Source organism: Arvicanthis niloticus, chromosome 2 (genome assembly GCF_011762505.2).
Source record: "Arvicanthis niloticus isolate mArvNil1 chromosome 2, mArvNil1.pat.X, whole genome shotgun sequence".
NCBI lineage: Eukaryota > Metazoa > Chordata > Mammalia > Rodentia > Muridae > Arvicanthis > Arvicanthis niloticus.
The window spans coordinates 6,399,265-6,423,687 of NC_047659.1; the positions used below are offsets into that span (position 1 = coordinate 6,399,265).

A 24,423-nucleotide genomic window follows, 5' to 3' on the forward strand; every position below is an offset into this window, starting at 1 on the left:
TAAGAAGTAAAAATAGGACTGTTAACAGGATTTGCATATAACTAAATATATTTATCTTTTGTCATCCTAGGTTCAGGGACGTCCACAGAGAGCACAGAACACCATCATCTTGGAGTCCCATGTCATCTGCTGCACACTGAGCACTAGTGGTGGTTTATTGCTTGAGTCTGCTTTTCGAGGGCAAGGGGGTGTCCCCTTCAGTTGTGTCATTGTAGATGAGGTCAGTGGACAATCGAGTGTGCAAATGTGACTAGGACCACGAAAAGTTGTGGGTGAATAATGGGTGCTGAAGTGTGGACGAAATGAGGGCTTTTCTTTAGTGATCACTACTCTAACAGTGCTGGTGAGCAAACACCCCGCCTCGCCTGTGAGGCTGCATCCACAGCCTTTAGCTAATGTGCAGGTGCTCTCAGACAGTGAAACATACACTGACAGCCTGCCACAGTGAGGACTGTAGTCTTCTGGGCACAGTTGTCTCCAGCACTCTCCCTCCTGAGCTGCAGCAGCTTCTCTGCTAGTACAGTACTTTGAAATACAAATTTGTGACTTGGGACAGCTTTGGCAGCTGAATTTATAGCTGACATCTTTTATGTCTTGTCCATTTACTCAACACTAATTGTGTACATTGCTGGCGAGAGTAAAAAGTCAGAAGACAGAAGGACTGGATCATGTGATATGAAGAAGAATCATTCTAGGAGATCCTGTACCCTGTTGTAGATATGTAAATTATGTGATAAAATAAAAGACCAGAAAGGTGGAAATGATGAACTAATTAAAGACCACATTCGCTGGGCAGTGGTGGCGCACGCCTTTAATCCCAGCACTTGGGGGGAGGCAGAGGCAGGTGGATTTCTGAGTTCGAGGCCAGCCTGGTCTACAGAGTGAGTTCCAGGACAGCCAGGGCTACACAGAGAAACCCTGTCTCGAAAAACAAAAAAAACAAAAAAAACAAAAACAAAAAAAAAGACCACATTACTGCATTAGAAAGTTGGGAAACAGTCATCCCTCAAGTAACATCTGAGTTTCAGAGATAGTGTTCTAAAGCAGCTATTAGAGAAGCTTTCCAGGCTCCAGCTCAGCAGGAATGAAGCAGGCACTTAAGATGTCCACAGCCTTCTGTTGCTATCTAATTACACAGTTAAGGCATCTGTGGTGGTTAAATTCACACTACTTGTTAGAGTGTTGAAAATTGTGTTTAGGGACTGGAAAGATAGTTCAGCTGTCAATCAATAATTGTGTTTAGATAACTTGTTTTATGATGAAATCTTTTATATGTATGTATTTTTGTTTTTATGCCTTCATTGTACATGGTACAATGTCTTACATAAAGACATTTTCATACAAGTATGATATATTTTGATCATTTAAAAAATGCCTATTTTTGATACCTGATGTAGAGGAGACTGGGCTATAACTCAGTAATAAAGCACTTGCCTGGCATGTATGAGGTCTTGCATCATCATCATGATAATGATAACAACAACAATAACAATAAAGGTTTCTAGTATAGGAGAAGTTTGGTGCTGTTCTGGATGATTAGAAGTTAATTCAGACTCTGCCTCCTTTTATCCTTCCTTAACAAGGCTGGGCAGTCTTGTGAAGTTGAGACGCTTTCTCCACTCATCCACCGCTGCAATAAACTTATCCTAGTAGGAGACCCCAAGCAGCTCCCTCCCACAGTCATCTCTATGGTGAGTACGGCTCTTGATGTCAGAAGATCTATTTTTATTTTGAAAGAATGGTTCTGTTTTGAATTGTCATTTCTTATTGAAGGGGAAATTGGTAAATGACAGAAAAAAAGAGAAGTGTTATGTGAAGTTTCGAAAGAAAAATTGTGGCTAGACATGCCTGCAGTCCCAGCACTCTGAAGACTGAGCAGCCCTGCTAGGGATACACAGTGAGACCTCATTCCAAAACAGAGTGAATGTTTTTTGTAAATGTCCTCTTTGTTCACAGTTGTGTTTCTGAGTGTATGGGCAAGAGTTTTTTAGACACAAAAACCTTAGCTCACATTGCAGTGTTTCAGGCTTTCCCGGTGAAGGAGGGGCTGTATCTGATTTGATAAGAACACAAAACACATAAGACAGCTTTAAGTATAAAGACAACCATCCCACACATACACCTCATGCTTTACACTGTGTTCCTGAAGCTAAGGGAAACATAAGGAAGCATGATTTGGAAATAGATGTTCAGTTTGGGCATTTTTTCTTCAGGAGCTAAAAAAAAGTCTGCCCTTCACACCTGAAAGTACAGATGATGATGGAAGGAAGTGCGCTCACTGTGGAAAGAGAGGTGGGGGATGAAGAATGTGGTCCGGGCTGCCTGTGTGGTTGGTGTGTGTGTATCTGTCTGTCTGTGTCTGTGTCTGTGTCTGTGTCTGAGACAGGTTTCTCTATGTAGCCCTGGCTGTCCTATAACTGTAGACCAGGCTGGCCTTGAACTCAGAGGTCCACCTGCCTCTGCCTCCTGAGTGCTGTGATTAAAGGCATGCACCACCACTGCCTGGCTAGTCTGCCTTTTTTGTTTTGGTTTTCACCTCCACACTAGACTTGTCTCCTGCAAATGCATATCAGAAACTGAACTCAGTAATTGTTTTGGGTCATTTTAAATAGGCTTATACCAAGGTTCTGAAATTTAATAAAATTGGTGGTTTTTTTACTAATATATACAGAGTGGTGACATCATAATTTCAGAAAAAGATCATTTTGAAAACATCTCTCATTTCTGAGTTCAAGGCCAGCCTGGTCTACAAAGTGAGTTCCAGGACAGCCAGGAATACACAGAGAAACCCTGTCTCAAAAAACCAAAAAAAAAAAAAAAAAAAAAAAAACTCTGTCCAGTTATTCAATGAGTGTGTGTTTTTGTTGTTGCCATTTGTTTTTGAGTTTGGATTTATTGAGAACAGTGTTGCAGTTCTGTAGCTGCAAGCACAGGTGCACAGCCACTGAGAGGGGACTGTGGCAGGAGCCATGCTTGTGAGCAGTACAGTCAAAGAAACTTACTGAAGAAAAATTTAAAAATGATTACAAGTTGATTTTCAGTGTGTCTTTCATTCGTGTGTGTGTGTGTGTGTGTGTGTGTGTGTGTATATATGTTTGTGTGTTTGCTACCACATGCATACCTAGTGCTTAAGGAGGTAAAGAGTTTCTGTATGGGTGCAAGAATGAGAAGTGCTCTTAACCATTGAGCCAACTTTCTAGTGTGCTTGTCTTTTTTTTTTTTTCCCCCATTTATTTTCTAGAGATAATTACTGTGGAGCTGGCCTGGAACTTGTTCTGTAGCCCAGGTTTGACTTGAACTCAGTGATCCTCCTATTTCAGCTTCTTGAGTGCTGGGATTGTAAGTATACACTACTACAGTCAGCTCAGGCAGGCACTATTGTAAATGTGGAGGGATTGTGATGATAAAAAGACAAAGTCCTTACACTCATGGTGCTTTTGGCGTAGTGTGTGGCAGACAGTATTGAGTTACAGAATGAAGTAAGCAGTGAAAGAAAGAAAAAGAAAGGAAGGAAGGAAGGAAGGAAGGAAGGAAGGAAGGAAGGAAGGAAGGAAGGAAGGAAGGAAGGAGTGATATATATATATATATATATATATATATATATATATATATATATGGATGGTTTTGTATTGTTTAAAAGAGCAAGGTATTCCATATGAAGTTGGCTTTTTTCCAGCCACCTCAGGAACAGCCTTTTTTATGTCATCAAGAACAAATTTGTAAGTTGGACTTACTTTTTTTGTCTTCTTTAAGTAGATCTATTATGTGTAAATTCTTTTTCTATTTTTCCCAGAGAGATTTAAAATTGGATTTGGGGCTAAATTGAGTAAACTTTGGGAGATAGAGAGGAAATTGCCAGATGTCTCTTAATGACTGTTTAGTTACACAAATTTGTATACATAAAATGTACACAAACTTGTATATAAATATTGGGGTACACAATGCTTTACTTTCACTATGGAAGTTTGTGTGACAGGCTTATTCCTACTGTACACATCTTCAGAGCCATTAACATGGTCATATGTTCCCTTGTACAAGTTTTAGAACGCATTTTAACTTTCCGGTTATGTGATTTGAATCTTTGATACTGTCATTGAAAATTATATAGTATAACTGTGAGAACCTAAGCAATTTTCCGCATTTGTTTGGGTCACTATTTTCATGCTGACATTCTAACCCATTACTTGGCTTATAAAATCAATTCAGTAGTTGAGGTTTGAGGTTTGATTTTTTTTTTTTTTTTTTCCTGACTTAGCAGTGTCAGTTACTCAGCACCGTGAAGAAATCACAGTGCAAAGGCTTCCTTGTAGGGACACAGCAGCACCTAAGTTTGTGAGGGCACAAAGATTTGTTAAAATCTGTAAGTTTTTGTGCTGCTTTTTTTATTCATTCAGGTAGCCTCTTGATCCTATCAGAAGAGCTTTGGGTGTGGTCATTTACACTGTCTCCTCTTTCATAGCACTTTGTAGATTTTCTAAAGAGAAAACATCTCAAACAGTCAAGGGTCACAGCTCCCTGAGGATCAGCGACAAAAACACCTTTCCCTGAATCTGACTGATAGTGATCTTATGCTGACAGCGGTCTCATGCCACCTGAACTTGGACACATTTGCTTTGGAATATCAGTTCTTACAATAGTGGGGACATGTAAAAACAACAGCAGCAACAACAAACTCTTGTTGTTTTTCAAGACAAGGTTTCTCTGTGTATATCCTGTCTGTCCTGAAACTCACTCTGTAGACCAGGCTGAGTTCTGCCTGCCTCTGCCACCTTAGTGCTGGGATTAAAGTTGTGCGACACCACTGCCCCAAGCTCCACTCCCCCACTCCCCTGGTATAATCTCTTAAGAATTACTTTTTTTTTCTCAGAAAGCACAGGAGTATGGCTATGACCAGTCGATGATGGCACGATTCTGCAAACTGCTGGAAGAGAATGTGGAGCAGAACATGATTGGCAGGCTGCCGGTGTTACAGCTTACCATTCAGTACAGGATGCATCCAGACATATGTCTCTTCCCTTCTAATTATGTTTATAACAAAAACCTGAAGACCAATAGGTGGGTGTCCTGTAGTGCTTGTAAGCTTGTCCTTTGTGAAGCTTTAGCTGCTTATGAAGATGTCTTGGCATAAAAAGCATAAACCAGGCTAGCTTTGTTAGCTAATACAGGTGATTTTGTTACTTGGGAAGCAAAAGCAGGAAGATTGTTGAGAGTTAAGAGGCCAGCCAAGGCTACAGAGTAAGACCCTGTTTAGGGGTTGGAGGAGAGGATACTTACCTTGTGAAATCTAGATAGATTGGGGAAAAAAAAAAGAGGGGGCAGAGTGGTGGTGTATACCTTTAATTCCAGCACTTGGGAGGCAGAGGCAGGTGGATCTCAGGGGCCAGCCAGGGCTACATAGAGAAAGCTGTCTTAAAGGGGAAGGGGGGAATCGCCATGTTTAATATAACCCAAATACAATCACTGGTGACTTCATGGCCTATCTTGTGGTGCTAGGGACTGAAGCTAGGCTCTTAGCCTTGTGTGTACATTTGCTCTCCCTGGAGGCTGCACCTTGTTTCTCTAGCCCTTGTATGTATGTTTCCTGTACTATGCTATGAGCTGTATGTATAGATCATCTTCCTTGGTACCAGAATGGAAATAAAATCCAGTTTAGACTTTTCATTGCTATGCATTTGTGAAAGAAGACCTCTTAATCTCTTAACTTTTTCCTGGTTCTGTCTCACACAGAAAATAAAAGAAGAAGATATTGATAAAATGTGTGCTTTAGAGCATATTTTCTGAATATGATTGCTTTTCTATAGATTGACCGAAGCCATTCGATGTTCATCAGAGTGGCCATTTCAGCCCTACCTCGTGTTTGATGTTGGAGATGGTTCAGAACGACGGGATAATGAGTATGTTTTTGTCTTCTTTCATTCTCCAGTAATGGTCTCAGAATCATTAGGTTATAAGCTTTTCCCATACATGTCTCTCCACTACCAAGATGTAGTCATTTTTGGTATCTATGTTGATGGCTTCCCCTTTTCTGTATAATTGGGCAGTACTCTCAGATGACTAGTAAGTTCTTGAGCGGTCATAACCATGAGAGACCCCATCAAAAGGTGATTGTGATCTCATGGGATAGCAGGCATGAGCCAGATAGTCCTTGAAATTTTGAGTTGTGAAGGAATTTGTTGGATACCTATAAAGTGATAGCAAAGTGGAGATGGGTGGTGTGTTGCTAGGTAGTAAATATATCAGAAGAGCCAAGGATTGCTCTGAATAGAGGAGTTAACAGCCTGGAGGTTTTGTTTATGAACATGTGCATAAACAATACCCTGCTATGGGAAAAATGTGAAAAAAACAAAGAACAAAAAAACCCCACAGATTGTAAAATGAGAATAGGAATAGGGCAGAATATTCCTTGAAGTGAAAAGTAAAGAAAAGTCAAAAGCACAGGGATTGCAACGGAAAGGTTCATGTGGCATCTTTGAGAGTAGAGCAGAAGAGGAAGAGCTGAGCCCCAAGCACATTACAGGACCAGAAAGCAACAAGGATCTCTGATAGTCTTAGCCTGAGGAATAACCAAAGTCTAGGAGAGGGAACCATCTTCCTGGGATGTGTTTAGCGTGGCTGATAGCATTACAGTAGTTATTGGGTGTTTTAAGACTCAGGAGAATGAGGGCACATGTTGGTAATGGTTGATCTACTTTGATAATGAAAGGACACACATACTTGGAGTATAGACTGGGAGAACAGGCTATGGAGCTGCCAGAGAGGACGATGATGTGGCTTTAATGCCATTCAGCCTTGGTGGGCCACGTTGTTCGTGTTTAAGCTGTCTAGGTGACATCTTTTCAGCTTCATGGTTTATTGGTTTAAACTTAGCTGACTACAAATTCCTTTTTTACAACCACTTCCAGGAATGGACAGTTATTTATAGTTATTCATGTATATGAACAATCACTATTACATCCTTGATATTGCTGCCTGACTAGAAGGAAAAATACCTATCTGTGTGCTCTTTACTGTAACGGGAGATAAACTAACTAGAACTAGTGAGCAGTTAGACTATTGTGAGATTTGACATCTTGTCTTTTTTTTTTTCCATCTTTTTTTAGCTCATATATAAATGTTCAAGAAATAAAGTTGGTGATGGAAATAATTAAACTTATTAAAGAAAAAAGAAAAGATATTTCCTTCCGAAATATTGGCATAATAACCCATTACAAGGCTCAGAAGACGATGATCCAGAAGGATTTGGAGAAAGAATTTGATAAGAAAGGGTGACGCATTTTTACATGTATTTTTGGTGTTTAGGTTGAATTAGTTTTTTTCTTAACAGTCCTGGGGTTGAATCAGGATCTTTGTATACTAGGCAAGTACTCTAACATCTCTAAGTTATATTGCCCAGTCTTTTTATTATTTTTGTGACTATATATGTAAGTTTCCCATTTGCTGTCCTCCTGCCTCAGCCACCGGGCCTTGCTAAGATTGTGGTTTTGTCTCCTTAACCTCTACATTAAAATTAAAGATTAAAATCTGAAAGTCAGTGTCAGGTGTGTGGTGAGAATCATGTAATTCCAGCACTTGGAAGGTAGAGGCAGGACGATCAGTCAAGATCATCCTTGATACCATAGTTTCTTTTCCCATTACTGTGACAAGATATTCTGACAAAAGCATTAAAGGGTTTATTTCACCTCACAGTTTATTACAGCCCATCATGATGGGGGAATCAAGGCAGCAAGACTCTGAAGCATCCAACCAGCAGCAGAAGAGCAGTGAATGTATTATGCATGCTAGTGATGAGCTCGGTTCCTCCACTGTTACACAGTCCGGGATCTCCAGCCTAGAGAATGGTGCCACCCACACTGGGTGGGTCTTCCCAACTCAACTAACACCATCAATAGATAATCCCCCAAATACATGCCCCTAACCCATTTTTTAGGCTAATACAGCTTTTACCAAGTTGACTATTAACACTAATCATCACATTCTGCTACATAGTGAGTTCAAGACTAACCTGGGCTATGTGAGACCCATCTCAACAAAACAGTCTGGAGAGAGATAGCTCAGAGGTTAAGAGTACTAGTATTGCAATCATAAAGATCAGAGTTCAGATCCCAGTACTTAGACAACAAGCTGAGAGTCCAGTACGCTTCTTTGTAACCACAGCTCTGAAGCAGGCAGAGATGGGGCTATTTGGGGGTTTGCTGGCTTCCAGCCTGTCAGAGAAAGCGTGTGCTTTCAAGTTTCTTCTTGTGGCCTTTCCTCACATGCACACATGTACTGTAACTCCAAAGACACACATACACAAATATCTTAAAATACCAAAACTATCAACATTTTAAGTCTCTTAATCTAGAAACACACAAAACTGATTTTGGAGAAAATAAAAAAATCTGGAGATACATAATACACACACACATACATCTCAGTGTAGTAACCAAAACCTGAGAAACAATGTAGGCTTGATTGCTGACTTCCACCAAATGTCAATTTATAGTCAGCACTAACACAGCTGTGTCTGCAGCCCTTGCACTCTGGAGTCTGAGGCAGGAGGATCTAGAGTTTTAGACCAACCTGGGCTACATAGGTAATACCCTATGTGAAAACAACAGAAAACCCAGTAATACTTAGGACTTGACAAAAGCCTAAGAACACTTTTTCTTTTTTTTTTTTTTTTAATTTATGTAAGACAGGCACACACCATGGTGTGTATGTGGTCAGAGACAACTTTCAGTAATTGCTTCTGGATAGAATTCAGGTTATCAGGCTTGGTGGCAAGCTGCCTTATGTGATAAACCATGTTGCCAGCTCCAAGAACACTATTTTTTTTTCTTAATGATACCAGACCAAGGAAGGTGTTACAAGAGCCACAGGACTGATAACACCAATGATTGCAGACTTAAGAATGCCAAATGGACAGCTGTAGACTGAATCCAGTGCATATTAAAGGGATCATATATCATAACCACATGAAATTTATCCCAGAGTGCAGTGTTGGTTCAGTATATTGATGGAATAAGAGAAGGAAGCAAGACTTGGCAGCTCACTCCTGGAACCTCCGTACTTGGGAAGGCAGGATAAACATAATGAGCTTGAGGCCACCCTGGGTTACAAAATGGAGTCTGTGTCTTCAAGAACAAACAATTAGAGTGAGAAGATGACCTACATGTCATACTAACAGATGACAGAAAAGACTAAACAAAACCTATTATCTTTCAAAACAGAAAACACTATTAGGAGTACAGGGAAAATTTCTTAACTTGATTGTCTAGAGAAAACACATAGGTAATATTGCTCTGTGATGGTTCAGCAGTCTTTCCTGTAGACTGAAGGACATTTGTTCTTACTGTTTCTGTCGTTCATTGCAATAGATGTTCTAGCCAAAGCAAGAGTTTTCTTGTGTAAGTCTATAAATAATTTAGTATGGTTATTTATATTTATAGACTCAGTAATGAAGCTACATAAAGAAACTTTTAGGGTTAACACTCGAGTTTAAGAGACTTGTAGAATACAGGATCAATATATAAAAAGTAGTTGTCAGTGAATAGTCTGCTCAAGAAGTGAAAACGTTCTATTTATAATGGCACCAAAAGTAATAAAATACTTAGGAGTAAATAAGACCAGTAGTATAAGATGTATCCACTGAAAGCTACAAAGCATGTTACAAGAAGAAGTGTAAATACCCAGGACACAGAAAGAAGGTCATGGATAAGAAAACACAGTCCCAGTGGCTGTACTCCGAGAAGACTGGTGCTTTCTCTGCCAGAATATCACCTGCCTCTGACAGAAGTCACCAAGCTGATGAAGCTATAGAAGACTGAAAGGCTTAAGGAAACATACGTACAGATATGTATAGCTTCAGACTAGGAGATGGTTTCTTGTGGACTTCATAAACACTAAGGATTGTTTCAAAGATGCCATGAGAAGAAGTGCTGACCTCAGAAGCCTCAGAAGCATGTCTGAATATACAACAAGCCTTACAACTCAGTACTTTTTCTTCTTTTTGATTTTCATGACAGGGTTTTTCTCTCTGTAGCCCTGGCTGTCCTAGTATATACTCTGTAGAATAGGCTAGCCTCAAACTCAGAAATCTGTCTGCCTCTGCCTCCCAAGTGCTGGGATCAAAGGTGTGCGCCACCACTGCCCATTATCCAATGAAGAGTTTTAAATACTCCCTATGTACGTGTATTTCATAATTTAAAATTTTTAGTAAACTTGTGCCTTTTATAAACAGACCTGCAGAAGTGGATACGGTAGATGCCTTCCAGGGCCGGCAGAAAGACTGTATCATCGTTACCTGTGTCAGGGCAAGTGCTGTGCAAGGCTCAATAGGGTAAGTAGCTCATACTGCTTTGTCACTTGTTGAGAAGCAGCTATCACCTGGATCCACCAGTGACTGCTCTTAGCCCTGTCTATCATTTGTTTTATTCCTTTTCTTTTGTTTAAAATAGTGGTTCTCAACCTGTGGGTCACGCCCTCTTGGGGATGTCAAATGACCCTTTCAGCAGGGTCTAGCAGATCTCCATCGTATCAGATCATTTACATTATGATTCACAACAATAGCAAAATTACAGTTATTAAGTAGCAACAAAAATAATTTTATGTTTAGGGGTCACCACAACAGGAAGCATTGTACAAAAGGGTTGCAGCGTTAGGAAGGTGAGAAGGTGCTTTAAACCTGTGTAATAGCTTGGCCATTGAGATGGCTCAGTTTGGTAAAGTTCTTACCATACAAGCATAAGGACTTGAGTGTGACTGTCCAGTACCCATGTAAAGCCAGGCATGATGTAATGTATGTAATGATGTCTTATAATCTGGGCACCTGGGCCAGACGTAGGCACACCCTGGGAGCTCACAGAAGTAACTTTCTTGTTGTTGCATAGATTCCTGGCAAGTTTGCAGAGATTGAATGTCACCATTACACGAGCCAAGTACAGCCTCTTTATCCTGGGACATTTGAGGACTCTAATGGTAGGTACATTCTGTGGGAGCTACAGGGAGTTTCAAATTTATCTGTTGTTGGCCATTATGGGTTTGTTTGTTTTTTCATCAAAATGGAAATGATCTCTTGGTTTCAAAATAAAGGTTGTTAGGTCTTTCAGCAACTTGGCTGTGAGCTTTTGTGTATGTGCAGACTGTTTCTTAGCTCAAAGGTCAGGTATATACACTAGGATTTCAGGGTGACCTGTCTAAAGCCTGGTGTGCAAGACCAAAGAGGGTGTGTAAATCTACATAGAAGGTGCTAGGACAGAGTTTAGCTAATAGTGATGTGGGTGTGTGAGTGACTTTTTCAGAGAGACTGCAGGGACATCAGACTGCCTTCTTTGGGCACATGGGTTGTGAGAGCACATTAGCTGTGTGAGCCTTACCTTTTAATATCTGAGCTCTCTTGCCAGCCCAGGAACTTTTTGGTGTTTTAAAAGGTGCTCCTCTGAGGAGAGGAGTCATCTCTGCTTGTTTTTCTTCCCTGTTTTGTTAGTAGCAGTCAAGAGCATTCTCTTTCCCATCTTACTCTTACCTGCATCTGTGCTTTTTAAGTTTATGTTGGTTGTGTACTTTATAGGAAGCTATAAAACTTTGTCTCTTTTTAAGTTGATAAGGAAAGACAAAATTTTATCATAAATATTGCTAAAAGATTGTTTCTAACATAAACGTTGACATTTTAAAATAAAGTCCTTTAAAATAAAGGGGCTTAGTGGTTAAAAACACTGCCTTTCTAGAAGACAGGAGTTTGCGTCTCAATGCCCATGTTGGATGGCTTACAACTGCCTGTAGCTCAAGCTCCAGGTCTCTGAAAGGTCTTGTTTACTGACATAAACAAACACATAGAACACAGAAATAAATTATAAACCCTTACTGATGGGCTGGGTGGGGACAGCTTAGTGGTATATAACACTTGCCTAGCAAGTATAAGGCCCTAAGTCCATCCCTGGCATCATGCATACAACTTAAGCAAGAGAAGAGTAAAATAATAGAAAGATTCAGGGGCTGGAGAGATGCTCAGGGGTTAAGAGCTCTTGTAATCTTCCTTCAGTAAGTAGTCCTTTGGTGCTTGGGAGGCCTTTGGGAAGCTAATAAATGCTGTGGGTTTTCTTCAAGAGCAGTCATGTATGATCAGGAATTTGCCTTCTGAAACCAGGTCTTAACTGTTAAAATGGTCAGCCACGCCCAGGGCCGGGGTGGCAGTCTAGATCAGCAAGATACTTACTGCAGTAGCCACTAGAGGAATATAGTCACTGTGCACTTGCAGGGTTGATACAGCAGAAGGACTGTAGTTTTAATTTTAATTAATATAAATTTAAATAGCCCGGCAGAGCTAGATCTGCAGAAGGGCATCTTACTGTGTTGCAAGGATGGCAAGGATGTGAGTGGAGTTTCCTTACAGTTGTCACCAGCCCTGGCTTTTAATAATGCCTCCTTATTAAGTCATTGAATGCCTCCTTCACGCTTGTGAGTGGTGAATTTTTGAATCTGTTTTATCAGGCTATACTTATTCCTTCAGAAACAGAAGTTGGAACCCCATGCTTTTCAAGCAAAATGAGTGTTTCTGTAGGGTGTGACTGTTTCTCTTCTTTGTGTCAGGAAAACCAACATTGGTATGAACTGATTCAGGATGCTCAGAAGCGTGGGGCCATTATTAAGACCTGTGACCCAAACTATAGACATGATGCAATGAAGATTCTGAAACTGAAGCCTGTGCTACAGAGGAGTCTGACCCATCCCCCAGCCACTGCCCCAGAGGCCCCCAGACCTCAGGGGGGCTTGCCCAGCAACAGGTTGGACAGTGGACTTGCCACAACATCTTTTGCTGCTTCTTTGTATCATACACCCTCTGATACTGTCACTTCAAAGGAACCTGAAAGGCCGCCACTTCGAGACCGACTTCGAGATCCACGACTACTCAGGAGATTGGATGCTGAAGCCAAAGGAACATTCCTGAAGGATCCAGAGCCTGTGAGACCCCAGCTCCCTGGGGTAGTGCATCTCTTGGAAGAGCCTGGCTTCCCTGTAGTTTTCCAGGACGTAGGTTTTGTTGTGCCACCATCCACTGCCATTGTTGCTCCTCTGGGCAGCCACAGGTCGCCTATGCAGGCTGAGCCACCACCTGCTCACCCTGCTTCTGCCGCCTCCACAAGCAAGAGGAAGTACAGCGACCCAGGTGCTGGGCTCAGCCACAGAAGAGAGCCCAGGGCCTTCAGTGGAGAGCAGGGGAGAAATGGCTCTATGACTCATCATGTGCTGAGAAACAGTGACTGGGACAGGAGGAGGCTGGATGACAGCAGTGCCAAGAGGAGACGGTTTTTATAGTATCACCTGGTGATGAGACTATTGTCCACATGCCAGCTAGTAGCACCGTACAGATAAGCTGGGGTTTGTTTTTGTTTCCCTTGAAGAGTCTCTGTTAGAGGATGGAAATACCTTCTAATTCTTGATCTGTTTGTTGGGCTCATTTTCAGTACTTTTTGCCAGTTGTATACACTTAGGGCATTTGTATGCCTGTAATCTTGTTCTTGGGGTCAGAAATTCAAAATGTTGGGAGCTTTCGTTCTGTAGAAAAGGTCAGATCAGAGTGAATACTGTAAAGGTTAAACTGTGAATCTACACATGTATAGCAAATGGAAAATCCTTTAAAAGTGTAAACTGGTAGACCACATTTCCTGCGTCAGCCTAAAACATTGGTCATCTTCCAACAGAACAAACTTCATATTTAAAGAAAGAGGAGGACAGGTCCTTTAAACCATTGTGTTGTTGACAAGTTTAACAGCCTCAGTACTGGGAGTTAGCCAGGTTTGAACCAGTGGCCAGTGTCTGGAGCTGGGGTTTCCTGGGCCCTTAGAAAGCAGCACGTTGGAAGCTGTGTGCTCATAGGTACACTTTGAGACAAGACAGCTTGGCACAGGGCATTACTGTGACAGGTTCATTTACCTATAGTGGTGTATGGCTTAGTTTTCTGGCTAAATATCTTTCCCTTCTCAAAACAGAAGAACAATTCTTGAACAGTCATTCATGTTTCCAATGCTTTGTGAGGTGGTTGTATGTAACTGGTGAATTGTAGATATGCTTACCAAATGGAGGACTTGTGCTGGCTTGGCCTGGCCTGGAAGAGCCCATTTAGGATGCTTGTGAAGGCTTGAGAGTTGCCAGGAAAATTAAAAAGGATGTAGTTCAAGGGATCCCATGGGAGCTACACAGGGGCAGAGCAGATAGCATATCTCAGGCAGGACGGAAACTCCGTGAGAAAGAACAGCCATCTGGGCTGCAGAACCATCCAGTAGATAGGTGAAAGTGCAGTCTGTGTTGGGTCACTGCAGGCACAGCCTCTGTCAGACCTAGTGTGCTTGTGAGAGAAAAGCGGAGGGGCCTGGAAGTCAGAGTCAGGACAAGGGAGGGCTGCTTAACCAGTCTCTACGTAGAAGAGCATGTGAGTGTAGGGTCTCTTGTGATTACTGTACGCATAGCCCGTTAGCTGCCTTGGAGCAGGAAGACAACCCTAAAAATTAGTGTTTGCTGTTTGGAGGGGATTTTGTCATCTGTTCTTAAACAAGGGTTTTGTGTTAGAAATTCTGCTGAAGCAGGTTTTGTTTGTTAAGAGCTTTGAAAAAACTGTGCATTTTGCCAAGTTTCAACACTTGAGTTTCCTGCTCTCTTTCCACTGGTGCCCAGACATGAACACTTGTGAAACTGGGGAGTAGGCACCTTCTCAGAGCAGAGCGCTTCAGCCTCCTGGCTGGACCCAGCTAGGTGGGAAGGAAATCCTGCCCTGGTTAAGTAAGCTTCTGCATGTGACGTTGACAGGAGACCTCACTGTCACTTGAAATTTTCTTTCCTAGTGCTTGTGGGAAGTGCTCAGTTTAGCAGAGACTTGTGAAGGTAACCACCTAAGAGCCAGAGTATGCTTCTGGGGGCAGGGAGTGCATAACAAAACAGCAACAGCCAGGACATTTCCCACTCTAAAGACCAAGAAATACGTTTGTAAAAAGAAGGTTTTCCAAAACATGTAGTTGGTTGCTCTCTGCTGAGTGTGTTTTAGGACATTGTGTGTTCATCTGTGGCTCACAGCTAGCCTCATCAGAGTATTGGACTTTGTATTGCACCCCGCTTATTTTGTGAGTGTAAGGACTGCTGGGATTAGACTCTGGCCAGGGGATCCTCCTTTCCATCAAGCAAACCTTGCCTTAGAACTGTCTCAGCAGAATGTAGTTGCATAACATTAGATTTGAAACCTTATTTATTCCAGTTGGTAAAGGTGTTTGCAGAAAGTGTTTGCTGTGTCTAGTGGCCTTTCCTGACAGTGCTGTCAGAAATGGTTAACCCTGACAAGATGAGAAGTTCACTTTGTCCTTGCTGTGGGTAAAAGAACATGTCTCAACTACTTTCAAATGTTATTTCAAGGTGAATGTATTATACCTGTCTTATTTTGCTTTTATTTTGATTTACCACAGTTTGTTCAGTTATGTTTTCCTGAATTATCAGGAGTAAATTTGAACAAAAACATGTGAATAACCTCCTGTAAATGTGTTTTATAACAAGAGTGTGCTAAACTATTTTCTAAAATTACTTGTGCACTTTGGGAATCTTTCTGTAGCTTTGTGTTTTGTATGCTGGATTCATAACTGGATTTTGGCAAATGGTAAACCTGTTATCTTTGTTAAAACCTAAAATTTAAGAGAAAATGACAGAAATAAAAACAAACAAGAAAACTGGCCTGGGTTAGAAATATTCTGTGCTGCTAGGTTACAGCTGGAGGAGCTGCCTGGTGACCCTTTCCTCTCTGGCAACTCCCTGTTTTCATTCCCCTCCTTGGCCAGTCCCACTGTCCTCATCCCTAGGTCCCTTTGGAATCTGGGTAAAGTTATGAGCCATCCCCCATTACCACAGGAACATTCTGCAGATTACAGCAAGTTCATTAGGCTGGGCCCAGGAGGTGGGGACCACAAATGAGCAGTGACTTGGGACAGACACTCCTGGAAATGCCAGTGGATGCACAACACATCCAAGTTGAGTAATTGCCAGTGGTCACAGATACGCAGAACACACACGGTAGCTTACAGAATGTTGTCACTTAAAGGGTACTTAATCTGCTTTCCGCATCTTGCTGTACCCAGGGTGTACTTGGAGATCACAGGGGATAAGGGAGGATGATAATAAATTTGCCCAATGGGATGAGCGCTGTGCCATGGTCACTTTGTCTGAGGAATTTGTTAGCATGGTAGCTGTCAGTGATTGAAGTGAGCAGGCATCCCTCTCTGTACCAATCCACAACTGAAGGCAGCCACTGGGTTTCACTGTTCATTGCGGGATTAATAATTCAGGGAGCAACATTGATTTAGCTTGAATTTAAGAGAATTTACAGTGTTGCGAGCACCACAGAAGCAGTTAGTTTCTGCACACGAGGGACATGAGTTATCACCCGTTTCTGCTGTGGGATGTGAGTGGAGTTCTCCAATGGCATCTGAAGCCATGGAGGCCCAGGGCATGGCTGCTTTTCTTTTTCTGCTATAAATGGGAGCTTTTGTCCTGCAAGTTGGCAAGGGACCTTTTAAAAAGGTGTTCCTTCTGGCCCACCTTTCTTTTTCTGATCTAATGTATTTGGGCACAGCTCCTGAAGATGGAGCTCTCGGGTGTTTCTATACAGAGTCTTGGAGTCTAGCTCCTGTGGAGTCAGCAGGAATAAAGGTTCCATAGGGGTCAGTAAATCGTCTCTAAGGTTCTAGATGTAGCCCTCCAAGAAAAGTCAATGGAACACCAGTTTCTGTTCAGATGGGAGATTCCCCAGGGCAGTCACTGCAGCTGGGCTAAGAGAGGAAACTAAAATGGCCCAACCGATCCTCCCCCCAGAGTCCGTTAGTTACAAGGAGCTCACATCATTTCAAAACCTTTGATTTTCCTGAGGGTTTGTTCTTTGGTTCGGACACTCTGGGCTTGGACACAAGTATAAAACCATAGTGACAGGTTTCTACCACTTCCAAAGCTGTATGCACTCGTTCTAGATAGTCATTCACTCTACATTTTTTTTCTCCATCTCCTGCCTCTTTTTTTTTTTTTAACCCCAGTGCTGGGGATGGAACACAGGACCTGGCACATGCTAGGCCAGCGCCCTACCACACCCCTAGAGATTTCCCTCCCCTTTTAAAGACAGGGTCTCCCTATATGACCTAGAATTCTCTCTGTAGATCAAGCTGAAATCAGAGATTCACCCGCCTCTGAGTGCTGGGCTTTAAGGCATCCCCACAGCACCTGGCTAACTATCTACCTCTTTGTACTTTTTAATGGTAAAAGTCGTTGCCTTTATTAAGATTTTTTAATACTTTTAAATTGTGTGTATCCATGTGTGTATCTGGGAGACAAGCGTGTGAAGGTGAATGCAGGTGCATGTGGACTTTAGAGGCATCAGATATCCTTAGATATTAGGCAGTTGGTAAGCTGTCAAGACAAGGGTGCAGGGACCTCGTGCAGGTCCTCTGCATAAACAGTAAGGGGTCCTAACTGTTGACCCTTTATAGTGAGCTGACCCTTTATAATGAAAATAAACAGTTCACACCAGTTATCTAACCAGTCTTTCTTTAAAACTTATTAACGTGTGTCTGTGTGTGTGTGGTCAGGCTTGGCATCAAGTACTTTTCACTGATCCATCTCGCCAGCCGGATGTTCGGTTTGTATATACCAGTGGCCATGAAAAACTTTCTACAGTAAGGAGTTTGAGTGTAGAGAGGATTTCAGCACCCCTGTCTAGAGGAACAGTTCCACAGCCCCGCTGTCCTACAGGGACTCTCTGCCTGTGGGTGCCAGGTGCTATAATCTTCCAGGTTAACACCAGTGCTGAGGAAGATGCTTTGTCTTTCCGTAGGCTCATCCCAAGACCTGCAGGGCTAGGCTTCTGCTGAGAGTGTACACGCCCCTCTTCTGGGGAATGGGGCTCACATCGTCTGCTCATTTTTCTCCTGTGCTCTCTTTCCTTTGCTTTTAGAAGCAGTGTGTTTCTGGTGTGAATGATACATCCTGTCCGTTTCCTGTGTTCTGCCCTACTTTGTGCCTTTTCATACCTATCTTTGGTTATATAGGAGGATTTGCTTCTCCTCTTCTTCCTCCTCCTCCTTTTTCTCCTCTTCTTCCTCCTTTTTCTCTTTCTCCTCCTCCTCCTCTTTCTCCTTCTCCTCTTTCCAGTTTTTGGAGACAAGTTTCTCTGTAGCCCTAGAATTCCCTCTGTAGACCAGGCTGGCTCCCTGTAGATCTGCCTGCATTTGCCTTCTGAGTGCTGGGATTAAAGATGTGCACCACCACTGGCCAGCAAAGGATTTGCACATACACTCTCTGTCTCTCTCTGTCTCTCTCTGTCTCTCTCTCTCTTAAATCAATCTGTATTTTTTTTAGATTTATTATATGTATAAAAACACACACTTTAGCTGTCTTCAGACACACCAGAAGAAGGCATCAGATCCCACTACAGATGGTTGTAAGCCACCATGTGGTTGCTGGAAACAACTCAGGACCTCTGGAAGAGCAGTCGGTGCTCTTAACCCCTGAGCCATCTCTCCAGCCCCAGCTCTTAATGTCATTTAATGTATCCATTTAAAAGCTGACCATTTTACATTTGGAAATTCAAACCTTTAGTTTTCAAAATTATGTGAATATGGGGGCTGGGGGCAGTGGGTATGTCCACGTGTATGTATGCTCATAGAGGCCTTGAATCCCTTGAAGTTGGGGTTGCAAGTGGTTGTGAGCTGCCATGTGGGTGCTGGGAATTGAACCCAAGTTCTCTGCAAGAGCAACAAGTGGTCTTAACCACTGAACCACTTCTCTAGCCCTTAAATTGCATTTTATGTCTTTTGTGTGTGCATGCACACATACCACAGTACTTGCTGCCTGCGGAGGTCAGAGGGCAATTTGTAGGAGTTGTTTCTGTTCTCCCATGTAGCTCCTGAGATTGAACTGAGGCAGTCAGACTTAGCAGCGATCGCCATTACCCACTGAGCCATCTTCTGACCCTTAATGACTCCAGGAACTGGGCTCCTTTATGGTGTCTATATGACCTGTCAGCACAGGTCCATGGTGTGTAATGATCAAGTCAGGCTGACAGGCACGTTCATCCTTGCGATGCCTGCTTGTTAGGACCCTTTCTAGATCGTTTGAAATATTCAGCTAGTGGTGTCAATGCTGCTCACTTACCATGCCGTGCAATATGGAAGCCTTCCTCCTGTCCCTCTGGGCCTGTGCCAGTGCCCACCCTCCCATCACCCTTTCCATGCCCTAATGATAATTTCTGAGTATTGCTATATAGTCTTGAGAAAAACAACCCATGTTGGGTAAGAGTTCATGGCTGTCCGTATTCTATTAAAGACTCCTCTGACCCTGCTGGTCCAGGGGCTCCAGCAACCAGCCTCTGCCCAGCCGTGGAATCTACCTTTACTCTCTGAAGCCCCCCCTCCTCCTAGAGAAGAATGCTTCCAAGCTGGGCCTGGCACTCTAAACATTCCTGTTCTCCTGGAGCTTTCTAGAACTGAAATCAGGAGGAATAAGTAGAATTGGGTGTCAGGTGGGGGAAGGGGAGGTACAGTGGGAAAGGCCCTAGGGGTGCAATTCCCTCCCTCCCCATCCCCCTGTCTTCCTTCCAGTCTCCTTGCCACACGGCATGCTGTTGCTCCTGCATGCCCAGCAGAGCCTGCAACCCTTCTAGATCATAGGTCAATGTGAGAGGGACTCAGGCCACTCCCCCTAGAACAGTCCCAAGACATCAATGCAAACGTGGTTCTGATTGTTCAGCATGCATTCTGAACTCATAGCATGATGGGGGATTTTATTCATGACAAGGTCTCACTAGCCCTGGCTCTCCTAGAACTTCACTCTGTAGACCAGGCTGGCCTCAAACTCAAAAAGATCGGCCTGTTTCTGCTTTCCAAGTGCTGGGATTAAAGGCTTGCGCCTCTTATGTCTGCATGATGGATATGGGCCTCCACCTGTGAACTCATTCCTCTCCTGGATGCACAGGGATCCTGGAAGCTGGTCTCCCTGCCTCTGGGAATCAAAGACACTTCCCAGACAAAGCTGTCCACAAGTCTGTGATTCCAGCATGTCAAACTGGCCTGCTCTACAAGCCCTGGACCAGTCCTGTCTACTGCCTCCAGGTTCTAGGTCTCAGCCAGGCCCCTGGGACTTCTTTAGAGCCAGCCCTACCTGACCCTCATATCCTTCCTCCAGCCTCAGCATACCTCTTTGAGAATCTTTGGGTCTAGCGGAACCTTGAAGGGATGAGGCAGGGAATGGTGCTGAGCAGGCCAGGCTCAGCAGAGTAAAGTGGATGCAAGCCAGAGGACTTCCTCACCTTGGGAAGTCCAGGACAGCCGCAGGACGATCTGTGCCTTCCAGAAAGGCCACTGGGAGTTCCAGTCCTATGATCTTCATTTCCTGGTTCCCCAATCCATACCTCTCTCTCCAGTTCTGCTAATGTCCCCTGCCTAGTTCCAAGCCCCAATCTACCAAACAAGTACAGGAGAGCAAACAGAAGAAGCAAGCCTCACGTCTGTAATCCTTGCACTCAAGGCTGGGGAAAGAGATTTGTTGTGAGTTCCAGGCCAGCCACGAGGAAGTAAGCAGAAAGGTTCCTGCCCTGAGGGTTCTGGCTGCTACAAAGAGGGCAGTCCAGAAGCAGGGGGACCCTGGGCACAGTGGGCAAAGGCCTGCAGACTCTTCTGGTCCCGGGTGGTATGAATGCTGGGCAGCTGCCTAACTCTGGGAAGGAGTAGGGCAAGTGGAAGGGCTGGGCTTTATTAGCTGACAAGTGCCAGATCCAACATGGCTGTGAAGGGCAGGTGACATGGCTCCTGCCCCTGGAGCATCCATCGCAGGGCCGTGGATCCAAGTATGCAGATGGTTGTTGTTGCCCTGCAGCTGATCTGCTGTCTCGTCTATGTGTTTTACTATCAATCTCACTCTCTGGGGAATATACTTCCCCTATTACTCAGAGCTAATCACTCCATAATAAATGAAACAGATGTGGTTCTCTGGAATGAGGGATGGAGGTAGTCATGAGGCTTTAGGGGATGAGGAACAAGCATTCCTTCTCTTTGGCCCTTAGGGCCATGGGTAAGGACCTAGATATCTAACTACAGAGGTCATAAAACCCTGCATGGTTCTTTGTAAAAACCGCACATCATGTGACTTGGCCTTAAACTTGGAATTATATGAAAAGACTCAGGTACCCTCTGGCCCAATGACTGCTGTATTATTAATAAGCCAGGATGAACTTGGGAACATAAGGATAGAGAAGAAAAGGCACAGTTAGGAAAATAAGGAGGAATATATTTAAAAAAAAAAAAAAAGACATGGGTTTATTTTGTAGGAGGAAGGTGTGTGGATGATCTAGAAGCAAACAGTATTAGAAGGAGTGGGTGGCCTTAATGGAAAGGATGGTGGGCTGGTGAGTCTGCGGTCACAGAGAGGTTGTCAGCTTTGGACATGAGGCCATGGAATTTCTAGGATAAGGAAACGAAAGCTAGAGAATTAAAAGATGATGTATAAGCATGTGAAAAGTTGGTACTTCGTTCTCACACAAAAACAGTCACTGTAACGACTGCTGTCTGCTGTACCAGGGGACCCCAAGAGCTGTGCCCGTGATGAGCACACTGAGACACTGAGGGCAAGCAGTGAGGAAATGTACTTTTTTTTGTTTTGTGTTTAGTTTTTATTTCAAAGAATGGGGGGGGGGGCGGGGGCGGAGTGTGGGTAATGATCTGGGATTTTTAGAATTTATATAATCATGGATTTTGTTTTTAGAAAATGATTAACAATACTCAAAAGATCTGATTAATGTAATTTTAGTAAATAAATCTCTGACCAGATGGGGCAATGAGAGAGAGAGAGAGAGAGAGAGAGAGAGAGAGAGAGAGAGAGAGCACCTGAACTGACAGAGGCTCCCACTCACCCCTTTCTCAGGACCCTCCTCATGCTGAGGCTGGACTTCGGCACCAAGGATGCCACACATCACGCCTGTGCGCCTAACACACTGGTGTGTGGGAGAAGAGAGGAGAAAGGGAGCAAGGGAGAGGCTGTGTCACACGGCAGATGTGGAGGTGACGGGAGAGGGGTAACCAAGCCATAAAGCAGTAGCCATTGGCTGACAACTGACAGGCCAGGCGTGTTCCTACCAGTATGAACTCACTGACGCAGAGATATCCCTAGGAGACCAGTACTCCTGCCAGTCCCTTTTCACAGATGAGAAAACAAGACACGGAGTGACTGAGTCACACAAAGTCACACAAAGTATAGCTATCAAGGCCAGCTTCAAATGCAGGTGGCAAGCTCCAGGCCCTTGCCCTGGGCCGCCCTCTTCTCTGTCTTTGTTGCTACCCTATTTTTGCCAGCCATGTAAGCACTGGTCAACTAAGGGCTCATCTCGGCTCCTGGCTGTGTCCCAAGGGCCACCTGTTTGTTTAGTTAAGGTTGGAAACTACCTGGCAGCCTGCAGGATTCCTGCCTCCAGCCTGCCTGCACATCCAGGACAGCAAAGTCTTCTTTGCCACCAGAAACACAGCCATGTGGTGGGGGTGGTGGGGGTGGGGGTGGGGGGTGGGAGTGGATGGCCATGGCCATGGCCAGGCCCTGTCCTCACAGAGAAACATATAGCAATTTCCTGCTGGGATTTGGAGTCCTTCTGTCAACAGCTGAGGCTGGGAGGGAAGAGACAAAGGTTTAAGAGCAAGGCAAGAAAGGCTGTGCTAACCTTTAAGCCTTTACAGGGCTGTAGAGGCAACCCAGTTAGGAAGTGCTTACGTGGCTGGGGTGCAGTGGTGCCCACCATAAGCACAGCACTTGGAAGGGTGGATGCCTGGAGTTTGACAGACAGCACCAGTTGGGAGGTAAGCCCCAGATTCAATGAGAGACCAAACAAAGTCTCAGTGGGTAAAGCACTCTCCACAAAGGTGTGAAGACCTGAATTTGGATCTCCAGAATACACACAGAAGCTGCCCTGTGTAATCCCAGCATCCTGTGGGATTGGAAGGAAAGACAAGATTAATTCCCATAGGGGTGCTTGTTACAGAAAATACTAGAAAATGTCTATCAGAAACATTGACAGCTATTAGCTCTGAGTAGAGACTTGTGGATAATTTTAATATAAAAATTACTAGCTGGGTGAAGTTGACACACATTTGTCATCCTGGCATAAAGGAAGCCAGGGAGGCAGGAGGATCAGGAGGCCTCTGCCAGTCTGGACTGCAATGCAAGACCTGTCTCAAAGTATACATAGGTTTTGTTAGCGTTCTCATGCTTTCTTACGTCCCTATACATTGCAATGTGTGCTTTGAACAGGAAGAAAGAATCGGTTAAGCTTTTTATCCAAGCCTATCCTTATACAATCCCCATCTAAGATGAGAGAGGATGGGCTAGGTACCTCACTCTGGGGAAGCTGGCCGGATCCTTCCACACACCCCATTTCTCCCAGACCTTGAAGAGATGCCAGCTGTTCCCCAAGATGCCCATAAATGCCTCATAACTGTGAAGCATGGTTGGAGGCAAGATTGCCAACACAGCAGTCCTGTTTATTTAGGGGGCAGGGCCAAGGCAGCCTCGGTGTATGGGGAGCATTCCCCTGGCTCCCAGCAGTCAATAGGATGAAGCCAGGCTCCCCAGGGATCCCCCACTCAGAGTAGAAGAGGGAGGTGGGCAGAGAGGCCTGCAGAGGCCTGCCAGGGTTTAGGGGCGATCTCACCCATTCCTTAGAAATCAATGATTTCAGCCCTGCCAGGATAGCATGTCACTTCCTTCTTCCTGGCCTCTACTTGCCCCTCTGTAAAATGAGCCATCACTTCCTTCTAACACAATAATTTTCAAAGTAGGGCAAGTCTACCTCAGCTTGAGCATTTGTAGGATACCTGTGGATGTCAGCACTTGGGGTAGGGTCGCTGCTGTGGTCACTGGAACCCTGGTGCTTTGGGCTTCCCCATCTTTAACACTAAGAGCTGCACAGGCTGCAGAGCCAAGGCGAAAGCCTGGCCCTGGGATCAGGTCAGGGCCAACATCCTGACACCCAGATGGTATCTCAGGTGGGTGCTGCTATGAGCCCAGCTGGGCCAAGGCTGCCTCCCGCTTTGCCTGGGCCTTGGAGAACCAGACATCAAAAGCTGAGCCTCGACTCTGGCTTGGGTGATTTTGTTTTCTCCTTTGCTTTATGGTCTGGAAGATATCAGAGTTTCCCAAATGGCTACTGGCGATGTTCCCTCCACCCTGACCTCCAGCCGAGGTCAGGGCCTGAGCAGTCTGTAGGGATTGGGGATGCCATTCTGATTTACAGTGAGCTGTAACATCCGTTTGCTCTGGAGATGACTGGCTAGTCCAAGGGATGCTGACACAGCAAGGCCAGCTGAGAGGTCAGGAAGGACAGGGTGGGTCCCCCTCTCTTCCCAGGCTCCTCCAGTGTAGTAGGACACTCCCGGTGACATA

The 24,423-nt window shown here is 44.1% G+C and overlaps 1 protein-coding gene across 6 annotated transcripts in view; it reads left to right on the forward strand.

Moving 5' to 3' along the window:
* The window catches only part of Setx (senataxin), a 50,311-nt gene extending 34,618 nt beyond the window's left edge, over positions 1-15,693 (forward strand). For 3 of the 6 annotated variants that reach the window (XM_076928360.1, XM_076928362.1, XM_076928361.1), the window contains exons 19-27: positions 71-220; positions 1,584-1,691; positions 4,868-5,055; positions 5,802-5,894; positions 7,101-7,265; positions 7,687-7,854; positions 10,223-10,321; positions 10,872-10,959; positions 12,571-15,693. In XM_076928360.1, coding sequence (XP_076784475.1) covers positions 71-220; positions 1,584-1,691; positions 4,868-5,055; positions 5,802-5,894; positions 7,101-7,265; positions 7,687-7,854; positions 10,223-10,321; positions 10,872-10,959; positions 12,571-13,296 — 1,785 coding nt within the window. In that variant the 3' untranslated portion in view covers positions 13,297-15,693. Of the gene's footprint in view, positions 1-70; positions 221-1,583; positions 1,692-4,867; positions 5,056-5,727; positions 5,895-7,100; positions 7,266-7,686; positions 7,855-10,222; positions 10,322-10,871; positions 10,960-12,570 lie in introns of those variants that run through there. The other 3 variants (XM_076928363.1, XM_034494576.2, XM_076928364.1) reach the window with 2 other exon arrangements.
* Positions 15,694-24,423: the final 8,730 nt, after the last annotated feature.